The sequence below is a fragment of the Gasterosteus aculeatus genome, chromosome 1 (genome assembly GCF_964276395.1).
Source record: "Gasterosteus aculeatus chromosome 1, fGasAcu3.hap1.1, whole genome shotgun sequence".
NCBI lineage: Eukaryota > Metazoa > Chordata > Actinopteri > Perciformes > Gasterosteidae > Gasterosteus > Gasterosteus aculeatus.
The window spans coordinates 7,183,489-7,196,770 of NC_135688.1; the positions used below are offsets into that span (position 1 = coordinate 7,183,489).

Genomic DNA, 13,282 nt, shown 5'->3' on the forward strand with positions numbered 1-13,282 from the left:
CTGACAGAAACAAACGTTTTACTGGATTTTGAACTGTATTTGTTCGTTGTTTGGGTTTATTTGTTATTTGTTCCTTTAAAGCGAAGTGAACTGGCCACGGCACCCACCGGGATAAAAAAAGAGTACATTTATTGTACTTCCGGCTTTTAAACCAATCCGCTTTCCTTATTTTTTGACGCGTCTATGTGTGAATACGGATTGGCTGATTCAATCTTCAGCCACCCTTTTTGAATTTTGTCTGTTCTAGCATGCGACTGTTTATTTCGTAGCCGTAGGTTCGTGTGTAGAGACGTATGGGCTTTTCATAGAAAGAAGCAATACTTTGCCGGAGTCTTAAAAGGTCAGTCACTGCCGGAAAGCAACAAATGTATTACGGTTTGTGTTAATTAATTAACTAACATTCGAAAGTTAACGTTCAGCTAACGTTAGCGTTACTGTAACCATCGACCGTTGGTTAAATTGAGAGTACCGTAATGCTATATTTTCTAACACTAATACTTTCTAACATTAATGCTACTAATGCTTTCAGTTGGCAAGTTAACTGTAGTTCACGTTAACTGAAACTGTTGTCGATGGAAATAACTTTTTTGTGACATGTTTATATGTGCTGGCTTGACACGGCTAACTTAACGTCAGTTAGCTGACCGACTTTTTGGGGGCTTTGTATTTCTTTTGCTTCCAGGTTGAAATCCCTTTGAGATAAAGGTTCAGCCAAGATGACGATCAACTTGGGTGTTAAGGCTCTTCTCGGCTGGGTAACTTGATAGCAACGCTCATTTTATTGTGCAACAAATATCTACTCGAGCAAAGCTCGAGGTTAGATGTTATTGACGCGTGTAACATATTTAACAAATGTCTCCTTTTGCAGGTCAACGCATTAAAACTGTCAAACCGTGAGATCGCTATCGACGATTTGAAAGATGGGACAATCCTCCTGAAAATTGTTTGTATGCTGTAAGTAGAATGTGTTGAAATGCTTATGCTGTGTAAACAGGGAACGGACAATGACTGTTGAGCTTCATTTTAAACATGCTTCTCCTCTTGGTGTTTGTGCAGCAATGCAAATGTTTATTCTAGTTTCACCTTTTTGTGTCATCTCAGGAAAAAGGAATCCAACTCCCACTTCAGTAATTCCATTGAGGAACGATTCAAGCTCATTGCAGACTTTCTGGAAAGTGAGTTTGCCTATGCAACCTTTTTAAAACATCCCGGTTGGGTGCGGTCTGAAGTTCGCCCTCCTGCACCTGTAAATATTCACAGACAGTGATTAGAAAACACGCCCTGCGCGCTGGCTTTTCTCATTTTCTCAACAAGTCTCACAGTTAAAGAGAGATGTTTCATATTTCATTATTGTGTTCCTTTGAAAACTACATTTTGTATGTTTATTTTGTCCATTAGGGGATTGCAGATTTTGTTCAACCAAAGGAACTTCATTATCTTGGGACAACATAAAAGATGGTGTCAACCTAACCGTAGAAATTGCAAAGGTACAAGACAAAATAAAGATTATTTAAGCCTTAAGTAAAAGCTTAAGACAAACAAAAACAAAGGCCCCCTCTAACCTATTCTTTCTGAAAACACCAGGTGCTTCTGTTGCTCGTCTATCACGATGTCATGAATGACCGCTTCACTCTCGATAAGTTGGAATGCGACGTGGAGGTAAGCATTCCCTGAATTTCCTTCATCGGATATAGTGCTATCAATAATTCTGTTCTGATTTTTATATATATATATATATCTACTCTCACCCGTTAGCGAGAGATAGCAAACCTAACTGGTTCCTTTGTGATGGAGAGCAACGGATGCGTTTATTTGAGCAAAGGACTGGATGCCAATTTGACAAGGAAACGTAAGTCAAATATTTGTTGACTTTTTCCTTACTTCACGCCATAATAATATACATTAGTGTTGCACGCCTAATGCTGTTCTACAACACTGGTTTTTCGGTTTGCAAGCTGGGAAATTTGTCCAATCATGTTTCTCCACAAATTTCAGATTTGCCTGTCGCCCGTGAAATATTTGAGAGATCAGCAACCACTTCAACCTCCAATGTGTCGACCATCTCCTCCTTTTCAGAGGACGATTCTCCGGTCTTCCTCCGCACACAGAAAATCACTTTTGTTGACATGCAAACTGTGGCTTCCACCTCAGTCAGGTACCAATGTGCTGGAATGCTTTCAACACAGTTCTTATCATGTATAGCAAATGTAAAATAGTAGGGGTGTAACGATTCATTTTAACTTCGATTCGATTCGAATCGCGATTCATGGTTGCCGATTCGATTCATGGACGATCTGGGTTAATTTAGAACGATTCGATTCAGTGACTTTAAATCGATTCAGTAACTTTACTGGACAGTGCATGCAAAGTTACCGCGATCCCTGTTGTTTCTTGTAAGGAAATCGGGTTTAAATTAATTATGGATATTATAAACAAGCAAACAACAATTAATGGCAAATGTATTAACTTTTTATTTGAATCAAGAGCAACCATTTTCAATGTAAACATTACACAATAATTACACAATGTTAGGATAAATTCACAGAACCCCGGATTTTCAACCACATTGTAGGGTCTCATGTCTTTACAGATAAACTTGGCAATTGTTACTGTGATGTTGAGTTTGGTGCTGGCGAGGCCTGAGGTGTCTGCAGACCTGGAGTTACCTGCTGCTGCAAATTTTTGTTTACTGGTACCAAAACTTCGATTGGGATATTGATCAAACCCTGTTACCAGTCACTTTTCACCTTAAAACATTTGTCTCCTTTGAAAGACCTTCAGACAGAGAGGATGAAAGCCTGCAAATTTATTTCATATAAAGCTGAAATCTTTTTTCTGCCAAATTGGCAAACTTTATAAGGTTCTGTTCAATGCAAATTATCTGCTTCTATCCCCACAGCAGGTCTCCTCTGCAGGATATCATGAACACGCCTAAATTTCAATTGAGGAAGTTGCAACGTCAGATGATCAAGGAGAGAGACTACAGAGACGGGTTGGAGAAGGAGCTGGCCAGCAAGCTCGCACTCATTGCACAGAGAGGTACCAAATTCAACTGGTTTTCTCATTTCTCTTATCAACCTTTTTGTGCTTAAGATTCAATGTTTCTTAAGACTTTTGTAGATGCTTTTTTGTCTTTCTTTGAATTGAAGTTTATCCTTCATTTACTTTGTTTTCTTCAGAGTCCCATATTAACCAGTTGCAGTATCGCCTGGATAAAATGAAAGAAGAGCAAGGTGATCAGGATAATGTCATCAGGGAACAACTCAATGAGCTTCAGACCAAGAACAACACGTAAGCATGAAGGACAGTGATAAGGACTATTTATTTATTTAATACATGAAAAAGCAAATAAGATGTTCACATCAACGGTGTGTGTGTCTTCAGCTAGAGTTTGCAAATCATATTTAAATCTACAGGCTGTAATATCTCCCCCTTTAAGCCACCCTAAGGGTAGTTTAAAGCTTTGAAAGGAACAATCACTAAAGTATAAAACCTTTCTGTTTTAGGTTAAGCACTCGTCTAAATGAGATGTTAAAGCAAAACAAAGACTTCAAGATTAACTCTTCACTTATGGAGCGCAAAGTGGATGAGCTGTCAGATGAAAACGGTGAACTCTCATCCCAGGTAAACGTTTCCTCCATTAATGCAGTCTCTCAGTCATGGACCAGTTGTATATCCTTGAAAGAGTCAACATTATGAGCAGACGTGTTGGAAAAAAAAAGTCAACAAAGTCCTGTGAACCTATTAGTGCATTTGGGATCTGTGCACGTCCCAGTGGGGTCGACGGGTAGTAAACCTTTCACATGACTGAGTCACAGGTTGGAATCAAAACCTTCCACGAACACGTGTCGTGAGTAAATGCCTCCTTTTGATGTCTTTGCAGGTGAGAACTGTGCGTTCACAGCTGGCTCTATTTGAGGCAGAAGTTGGGAGGCTGAATGAAATCCAAGCATCCACTCGGGAGGAGTGGAGAAGCAAAACAGTTCACCTGCAGTCTGAGCTGAACCAAGCTACTACTCAAAAGGTAGATACATCGTCACAAGAGAAGCGAGAAACCGCTTTGGATTTGTTCCATCATGAACTCTCCAGGTTGTGTCTACTAGAACTAAATGAAATCATGTATTTTGCTCTTTTTCCATTACTCTGATTAATTACATTTTTTTCTTTAATGTAATATGCTACTCTTTGTTTCTCAGGAGCTGCTGACTGAACAGATTCAGATCCTGCAGGGGAAGATTTCCTGTTTGGAGGATGAAATAAGCCGAGCCACCGAGGCACAAGTAGGAGAGAACATGGGACCTGTAATAGAGGTAATGATTATATGATGAGTTCAGAAAAGCTTCTTGATCAGATGTGATCCATCTATTTAGCATTAAATGGCTACTAATTGTGTTCTTGTCTTTGATTTATAGAGAGAAATGTATGACACTGAAATCAATGGTTTGAAGAACGAGCTGGAGAGCACATATGGCTCCCTGAAAAAGGCCGAGGTGGAGATTGAGGCCAAAACCCAGCAGCTGGTAGAATATCAAAAAGAAATGATTCAACAAAAAGAGATTCTAAAGCAACACGAGGTCCAAACTGAGGAAATTATTAAAGCCAAGGATGACCTTATAGAAAAATTGAGAAAGGAGATCAATGAGCAGAGAGCAGCCATTCAGCAGGAGATCCAGGATCTTAAGATTCAGCTGGAGCAAGTTGAGCAGCAGAAAAGTGAGCAGATGACCAGACTACAACAGCATATCGCTGCATGTGAAAACGAAATTGAAAAACTAAAGGAAATTAAGAAGGACAAGGAAGGCCTTCTTCTCCGTACTGAGGAGAATGTGAAATGTCTTGAGACTAAGCTATCTGCTGCTAGTTGTCTCTTGGCCGATAAAGACCAACAAATTAACAGTCTCAGAAAAGAAGTTTCCGTCCTTACAGATAAAACTCAAAACCACACAAATGAGATTCAAACTAAAGAGGAATTGCTCGCCAGATTACTTTTGGAGAAGTCTAACGATCAAGGCATTTTTAGCCTGAAGATCCAGACCTTATCGGTCCAGGTGGGAGAGCTCAGCTTGTCTCTCAAACAGGCCGAGCAGGAAATACAACTAAAGCAAGAACAATTGGCTAAAACCCAACGAGAGAATGTCCAACAGAGAGAGGTGCTCCAACAACAGATTGTAACCTGCAAAGAGGAGGTTCAAAAGTTAAGTGAAGAGATGCAGGTAAAAAACCAGCAGCTTAGTGTTCTAAAGAAGGAAAGCTCTCAACAGGTTGAATCGCTGGAGCAAGAGATTACCGCTCTGAAGGGCCAGCTGGAACGTTTGAATGAATCTCTCCGAAAGGCTGAAGGTGAAGTTCAGGCTCAGAAAGTTCTGCTTACAAAGCAAGAGCAGCAAAGTGCTCATCAGACTGATGCCTTGCATCAGCAACTATTGGCTTCTGAAGAGAGGGTGAGGATTGCGAAGCAGGAGATCCAGACTAGAGAGGAACAGATGACCATGTTGAAAAATCAATGTTCACAGCAGTCCGAACTTCTACATCAAGAGATACAAGAGTTAAAGAAGGAGATCGAGCGTCTTGGTTCCTCACTGAAGGATGCAGAGGACACTTTGCAATCCAAAGACCATCTGTTTGCTGAACAACAGCTACAGAGCACTCGTGACGTGGAGTCCCTCCAGTCCCAGATGGTAGCAGCTCAAGAGGAGGTGCAGAGACTTAATACAGTGGTTCATGCTAAGGAGGAGCAACTAATCCTCCTGAAGACTGAGACCACTACGCACTCTGAATTATTACAGCAAGAGATTGAAAGTCTGAACAAACGTGTAGAAAATGTGACCAATTCTCTTGAGGTTGCAGAGAACCAGGCTCAAGCCAAAGAAGACCTGATGGCTCAGAAGGAGCAGGAAAGCACATTGCAGATGGAGGTACTTGGAAAGCAAAGTGCTGCTCTTGAAGAGGAGGTGAAACGGCTGAGGGAGGAGATCCAAACTAAAGAGGGCGAGGTAGACCTGTTAAAGGCTGATAGTTGCAAAGAGTCAGAAGTGCTTCAGAACGAGATCCAAAGTCTAAACAGCCGAGTCCAGATTTTGAATGAATGCTTGAAGAATACAACGGAGCAGCTTCAGGTTAAAGAAAACCTTTTGACTCAGAGGGAAATGGAGATTTCTGAAGAAAAGGACAAATTTGTAAGCATGATCACCACCTCTGAAGAGGAGGTGAGAAACCTTAGAGATCAGATCCAGACTAAAGAGGAACAACTGGCCACTCTAGAAAGAGAAGGCTCCACACATTCTGACCGGCTGCAGCAAGAAATTGAAAGTGTAAAATCCCAACTTGCTAATATGGCCGAGTCCCTCACAAAGGCTCAGGAGGAGGTTCAAGCTCAGGGTTTAAGGTTTACCCAACAAGAGCACGAGACTGCTCATCAGAAGGAGCTTCTCCAGCAGCAACTTTCATCATCTGAGGAAGAGGTGAAGAAGATGAAAGAGGAGATCGAAGCTAAGGAGGATCAGATGAAACTGCTGAAGACTGACTGCTCTGTGCAGTCAGATTTGATTCAAAAGGAGATGCATGAGTTAAAGAAGGAGATTGAGCGTCTTGGTTCCTCACTGAAGGATGCAGAGGACACTTTGCAATCCAAAGACCACCTGTTTGCTGAACAACAGCTACAGAGCACTCGTGACGTGGAGTCCCTCCAGTCCCAGATGGTAGCAGCTCAAGAGGAGGTGCAGAGACTTAATACAGTGGTTCATGCTAAGGAGGAGCAACTAATCCTCCTGAAGACTGAGACCACTACGCACTCTGAATTGTTACAGCAAGAGATTGAAAGTCTGAACAAACGTGTAGAAAATGTGACCAATTCTCTTGAGGTTGCAGAGAACCAGGCTCAAGCCAAAGAAGACCTGATGGCCCAGAAAGAGCAGGAAAGCACATTGGAGATGGAGGTACTTGGAAAGCAAAGTGCTGCTCTTGAAGAGGAGGTGAAACGGCTGAGGAAGGAGATCCAAACTAAAGAGGGCGAGGTAGACCTGTTAAAGGCTGATAGTTGCAAAGAGTCAGAAGTGCTTCAGAACGAGATCCAAAGTCTAAACAGCCGAGTCCAGATTTTGAATGAATCCTTGAAGAATACAACGGAGCAGCTTCAGGTTAAAGAAAACCTTTTGACTCAGAGGGAAATGGAGATTTCTGAAGAAAAGGACAAATTTGTAAGCATGATCACCACCTCTGAAGAGGAGGTGAGAAACCTTAGAGATCAGATCCAGACTAAAGAGGAACAACTGGCCACTCTAGAAAGAGAAGGCTCCACACATTCTGACCGGCTGCAGCAAGAAATTGAAAGTCTAAAATCCCAAATCGCTCATATGGCAAAGTCCCTCATCAAACAAGAGCATGAGAGTGCTCATCAGACCGAGCTTCTACAGCAGCAACTGTCTTCTTCTGAGGAAGAAGTTAGGAAGATGAAAGAGGAGATCCTAGCTGGAGAAGAACAGATGCGACTGTTGAAGACTGACAGCTCGGCGCAGTTGGAATTGCTCCATTCAGAGATTCAAAGTTTAACGGTCCAGGCGGAGACTCTTTGCTCCTCGCGGAGAAAAACCGAGGAGGATCTGCAAGCCAAGGAAACAATCGTAGCTCAACAAGAGCAGGAAATTACTCAACAGAGGGAGGCTCTCCAAAGCCTACAGGAGAAAGTCAAACAAGTGGAGGTTCTGAAAGTACAGATTTCTTCACACGAAGACGAGGTTAAAAAGCTCAAGGAATTTGAGAGTGAGAAAGCGAGTCTCCTCCTCAATGCTGAGGAAAAGCTTCGGCTTCTCCAGACAGAGTTGTCTGCAGCCAACAAACTCGTAACCGATAATGAACAAAATCTGATCACTCTCAGAGAGGAGGTTGCCGCACAAGCCGACTTAGTTCAAATTGCTAAAGAGGAAGCCGAAGCCAATGAGAAAAATCTGGCGGAGTTGAAGGCTAAGTGCACCAACCAAAACGATGTTCTTCAACACGAGATTCAGTGTCTGAAAGGGGAAATGGAAGACACTTCTCTGAAGCTTCTGGCTGAAGAGCAGATGTTACTTGAAACCCAGCGGGAGTCTGCCGAGCAGATCGACGTCCTCCAGCGGCAGCTCGTCTCCACGACTGCAGAGCTGAAACGCTACGAAGAGGCAAAAGCGGCAGAACTCTCGCTGAAAGAGGCTGTTCACGCCGCCACCATTAAGGAAAAGGAGGCGCTTGTTCAGGAAAAAGAAGTCCTCATAGCCAGGCTGTTCCAGGCAGAAGACAATCGGAAAACTCTGGAGAAACAACTGGAAGTCACGTTGAATGAGAAGGAGAGACTTCATCAAGCCAAGGAGGCCACGGAGCGAGAGAACGCTGCCTCCCGTCATTTAGAGTCCGTGCTTCATCAGGAGCTGGAGGGCTTGAAACTGGAAAAAGAGAAACTCGTGAAAGAGAAAGAAAAGGTAATTGAGATGCTGAAGGGAGACCTGCAGGAGCAGCTCTCCGCTAAATCGGAGGCCGCGGAACACTACAAGGCTCAGGTTAGTCAGATAACAATGGGGGTTCGGCACTTTTAATATCAAACTTGTTTGCAGTCAAAGGATTGATTTACATAATTTCCCCTTGTCGTTACTTACCGTTTCATGTGCAATTTTTTTTCTGCTTGGTGTCCGATGAGACTCGAGCTAAGGTTTGTTTTTATCGTCAACAACGCCACAGATGGAGAAGGCCGTTAGTCATTACAACGGAAAGAAGCAGCTTCTCCAGGAAAGCCACGGCGAGGTGGTCGAACTCAAGCATTCCTTGGAGGTTAAAGAGCGAGAAGTCAAGGCTGCTACCATGGAAAACCAGCTGCTCATACTGGATTTGGACAAGGCCCAAACCAACGAGAAGGCACTTCTGAGCAGGGTGGCCAGTTTGGAGGCGCAGGTTGGTAATGTGAGATCTGAGACGCTGTAAATTATTGTTTTAAAATATAAATAAACCAGATCGAAGGACGTTTTCGGCTGCTGACCTGTATCTCTTTGCTTGGTCTTCCTTTTAGCTGGCTTTTGCAGACCGTAACCTGCGGGAACAGAACAAGATTCACGGTAACGGAAGAAGTGCAGCGGAGTCGTGCTACCTGGAGGTCCCCTTCGCTCTACCGAGTGTGGACACGAGAGCACCGGTGAAGAGAACCATCAGCTCTGACAGCCTGGACCAGAGCTCTCTGGAAGACTCTCTGAACACCACAAGGTACTACACCTCTCAGATACTTAGCGCGACGTCCTTCAGGACTGCAGCTATTTTATCATGTATGTAAAGGCAAAATACAGAGTTATAAAAGTCAGTTTAAAGATTTTTAATTTTTTTTTCTGGGATTATTTTCTAATCAATTGTTTGTTCTTCGCGTATTTTCACTCTCAAAAACATCTCTACCGGCATCAATTATTCATATTATATGACGTTCTGCAAGAAGATCTTTTCTGTGTTAAAACTTATTTTGGTTTGGTTTCACCCACATTTGAGTTAAACTTTTTAAGTTTAGTTTTAAAGATTTGCTAAGGATCATAGTTTCTCACCCAGAATAGATAATAATTTAAGATTTTATTATGATGTTTTGAGTTAAGAAACAACATTTCAGTCAAACCAGCTCTTTTTAATCTGTTAATCTGTAATTATGGACCTATGTCCGAATAATATCTCTGAAAATTTGATTTTTTTACCTCTTCTTCTGGTCTCCTCAAAAGTAAAAGTAAAAACCATAAAATCTTAACTTTAGAGGCATATTCGCAGTATATTCTGATTGCAATCATGCACACTAACTATTCATCACCTTTGCAGGAAACTTTCAGAGCCCGACGAATCGAGCACACCGTTTGTCCGCAGTTCAGAGCGATTGGCAGCGAAACGCAGAGGTTTAAAGGCCGAGTCTCTGGAAACCCTGTACTTTACACCGATAAACACCAGACAGGTCAACAGGTACGTCACACAATTTCACGTAATCCAGATTAATTTCTGCAATCATTAAAATTATATTTAAAACTGTATTGGGTGTGATTGCAAATCAATCCTCTTTGAGCCTATTTAAAAATCTTGATTGGTTGAAATTATAATCAATCATTAGTAGCCCACCTTAATTTATTCCATCTAGAATTCCTTTATTTAAATGTAGGTACAATAGAAGTAACAGAATCCTTATTTTTTTTTGCTGCTCTTAATATTGTGATGTTTGTTTTCTTTTGTGTTGCCTAGAGAGCACAAAATGGAGATGGATTCGGCCCAGAGAAATCCATCTTCATCCGTCAAACGACGAAGGACCACTCAGGTTATTAACATCACCATGACCAAGGTGGAGGATTCTCACTAACACACTGTTCACATTAACACACACGGTTGGCTTTGGATTATTTGTGTATTTTTAAGATTCCAGCTGACTCTTAACATTGTCGTGCTCTGTTTTAACCATCCTGCTATAACTATAATTGTGATTCAGGAGCTCTGCGTAGCCTCTCAAGTCGTTGAGTGCTGCAGCCAGTACACTTTTACAAACACCCATTTGCAGTTCCATTGTAGCCGTGAGTGATTGTCCAACTCTTATTGTAGAAAACCCCAGGCGGCGGTGAGGATGAAGAGAGTTTCTACAGTCTGGCCCCAGCTCGCTCCCATCCGAACCTCAACGGTGCCCGACCCGCCTCTCTGGAGCTGTTCGACACACCTGCCAGGATGACCGGCGCTGCCAGCGACCAGCTCATCGGTCTTCCAGGCTACAGACGCAGCACGGTCCACTTGCAGAGTAAGTTCCCAACTGTATCTTTAAAAAAAGGTACATTTAGGGGACGTATCTACTAATTAGTAACTCACAAATGGGAATTGATCTCAGATGGGTATTGCAGTTGGTGGGTATGTAACTGTCTTTTCTACACCTGTTGTCTTCAGCCGGCAGCACGTTCTGTGCGGGGGTAGAGAACGAGCCCGAGGGGGCCCCGGAAGACTGGAGGAGGATTGCTGAACTCCAGGCCAGGAACAAGGCCTGCCTTCCTCATCTTAAGAGCAGCTACCCTGTGGAGTCTGATGTTAGTACAGGGGGGGCACTTGCATGCACACTGAATATGGCAGGAATACAGTCACAAATGTATACTAAAGGATTAGTTACAATAGTGTAAATATAAAGAAACAATGCACAGGGGATTGTTTTGGTCCCTAAAACCATATTCTACGTGACTCAAACCTCAAACCGTTTTGATGGTTGACCACCTGAGCAGGCAAATCGTTGCACAAATCCCTAGTTTAAGCATGGTAAATGGACTGCATATATAAAGTACTATCATCCAAAGCGCTTTACAATTTGCCTCTTGTTCTCACACACACACACACACTTGTGCAATGCAGCTAGTTAGCCCGCATTTGGCTAAAGTGGGTTCAGTGTTTTACCCTTCCCCAGAATATTATAAAATCTTAAGCCTGAGAGGTTTTTAGTGTGTGTTAGTTGCACTTTTTGCATTGTTTCTCCCCACACTTGTGTCTTATGAAATCTCTCTCTGTTCTCCTAGACCGGCCGCACCACTGCATTCCTTTTCACGGACGAGGAACTCCGCATGGGTGACCCGTCTGACACGATCCGTCGGGCGTCCACGATGCCCGGCCAGCTGCAAGACTCTCTCACCTCCCACCGGCACTCCCTGATGCTGGGACACTCTGGCGCCGCCGCCGGTACTCGCTCGCACCGTCTGTCCTTGATGCCGGGCCAGTTGCCGTCCAATACCGTCAGCTACTCTCAGCTGAGAAGCCCCACCGGCGCCAAACGCTCTGCATCTACGTTGTCTGTCCATCAAACTTCACCCGAGGTGGGTTCGCAACAGACTGCGCAGGAATATTTGTGGCTTCTGGTGTAACTAAATGGTTTAGCTTGACTAAAGCTAAACTTGTATAATATTAATTTGTTGAATGACCATTAATCTGAAATCCTTTGTCTTTCCCTTTTTCTTCATCTGACAGAAAAAGGTGAAGGCCAGCTGCTTCCCACGTCCACTCACTCCCAAAAACAAGATCAGCGGGCCTTCAAGTGCTCATCTGCGCCCTGCCCTCAGTCCAGTGAGTTCTAATACACAACAAGAAAATTCTAGTCAATTGCAAACAGAGATGATGAAAAGATTAATTCATTCATGTTTCACTTATGTTATTTTCTCAGGCTGGTCGGAGGGAGTCTATGATGTTCAGTATTGAAAACACTCCTAAAAACACCAACTACCTAAAGAAAGGGCTGAACAAACTACGCAGCTCCACTCGGAAATCTCCGGGCAAAAGTTCAAAGAAGTCGCCCGCTGAGACATCGGCACGTAAGTGCCAAGAAAACGTTCCCTCGAGAAATGTCCGCACTGGAGTGGTACGAGCGGGCAGAATTGTCAGCTCGAAGTCTCCCCAGGTGGCATCGAAAGGACAGAGAACCGCCAGCAGGTCTGCAAAGTCTCCTCTGACGGCTAGTGCTCGCAAGGTAAAAACGCACACCGACAAAACCATTCCCAATATAACCGTAGGTTGTAGGAAAAGTTGTCGTTTTTGGTTCCGGTGACATTAACCTTATTTTACTTCCTCAGTGTTACTTTACCGTAACAGCGGTTTTATCCACACATATACAAGTGTACCTTTTACACTTAAATATTTCTGAATTTGATAGAAACTACCGGAGTCTGTCCCTCACTAATGAAACAAAACAACATGCTTCTGAAGAGATCTTGCTTTAAATGTGCTCAGTCTTTACATCTTGTAAACGGATTTCAGAATTTGGCATCGGTCAAAGAAGAAAATCTTGCTGGAAGTCTTAAAAGGTCATTGAATGAATTCATACTTTGACTGTGGGTTAGATTCTTTACACTGGCTTATGTCCTCACGTTTTGCCATAGTCACTAACGGTGGTTACATTTCAACATGGTGTCCACACTGATGTTTCACAAAACACTAACAGAATGTGATTTCCACTTTTACTTAATGTAATATTGTGTACAAATGTTTCTGTGAGCTTTGGTTAATTTGATTTCTTGATTCTTTTTTTTTTTTTTTTTACTTCACAGATGATGAGCAAGTTGAAGGTGTGAGGACTGATTCCCAAATTGGATTCATAATTGTCTACAGTTTTTCTTGATTATATCCCCCTACCCCCTCCACAATGTTCTTATATTGTTGTCCTTCAGGGCTTCTTATAATCTTTTTTTAATTTACTTTTATTTCCTCTGTATTATATTTACATGTTTGTCAATAAAACGATTTTAAATGGCTCACTTTGGAAAAGTCTACTTGTTGATTCTTTTATTAGAGT

The 13,282-nt window shown here is 42.6% G+C and overlaps 1 protein-coding gene across 5 annotated transcripts; it reads left to right on the plus strand.

Moving 5' to 3' along the window:
- Positions 1-5: 5 nt before the first annotated feature.
- Positions 6-13,254, plus strand: LOC120827176 (uncharacterized). 5 transcript variants are annotated; one of them, XM_078098432.1, is made up of 25 exons: positions 6-340; positions 683-755; positions 869-954; positions 1,102-1,175; positions 1,399-1,487; positions 1,585-1,659; positions 1,756-1,849; positions 1,996-2,155; positions 2,900-3,039; positions 3,180-3,291; positions 3,507-3,624; positions 3,884-4,024; positions 4,197-4,310; positions 4,413-8,528; positions 8,707-8,916; positions 9,032-9,222; positions 9,811-9,948; positions 10,222-10,318; positions 10,573-10,762; positions 10,906-11,042; positions 11,520-11,813; positions 11,965-12,060; positions 12,158-12,460; positions 12,748-12,794; positions 13,038-13,254. In XM_078098432.1, the coding sequence occupies exons 2-25, from the start codon at positions 717-719 to the stop codon at positions 13,039-13,041; spliced, it is 7,065 nt and encodes a 2,354-aa protein (XP_077954558.1). In that variant the 5' UTR covers positions 6-340; positions 683-716; the 3' UTR covers positions 13,042-13,254. The 5 variants fall into 5 exon arrangements, with proteins under 5 accessions (XP_077954558.1, XP_077954560.1, XP_040045795.2 ...); XM_078098434.1 differs by having other exon boundaries at positions 10,222-10,294; XM_078098433.1 differs by having other exon boundaries at positions 161-340; positions 2,903-3,039.
- Positions 13,255-13,282: the final 28 nt, after the last annotated feature.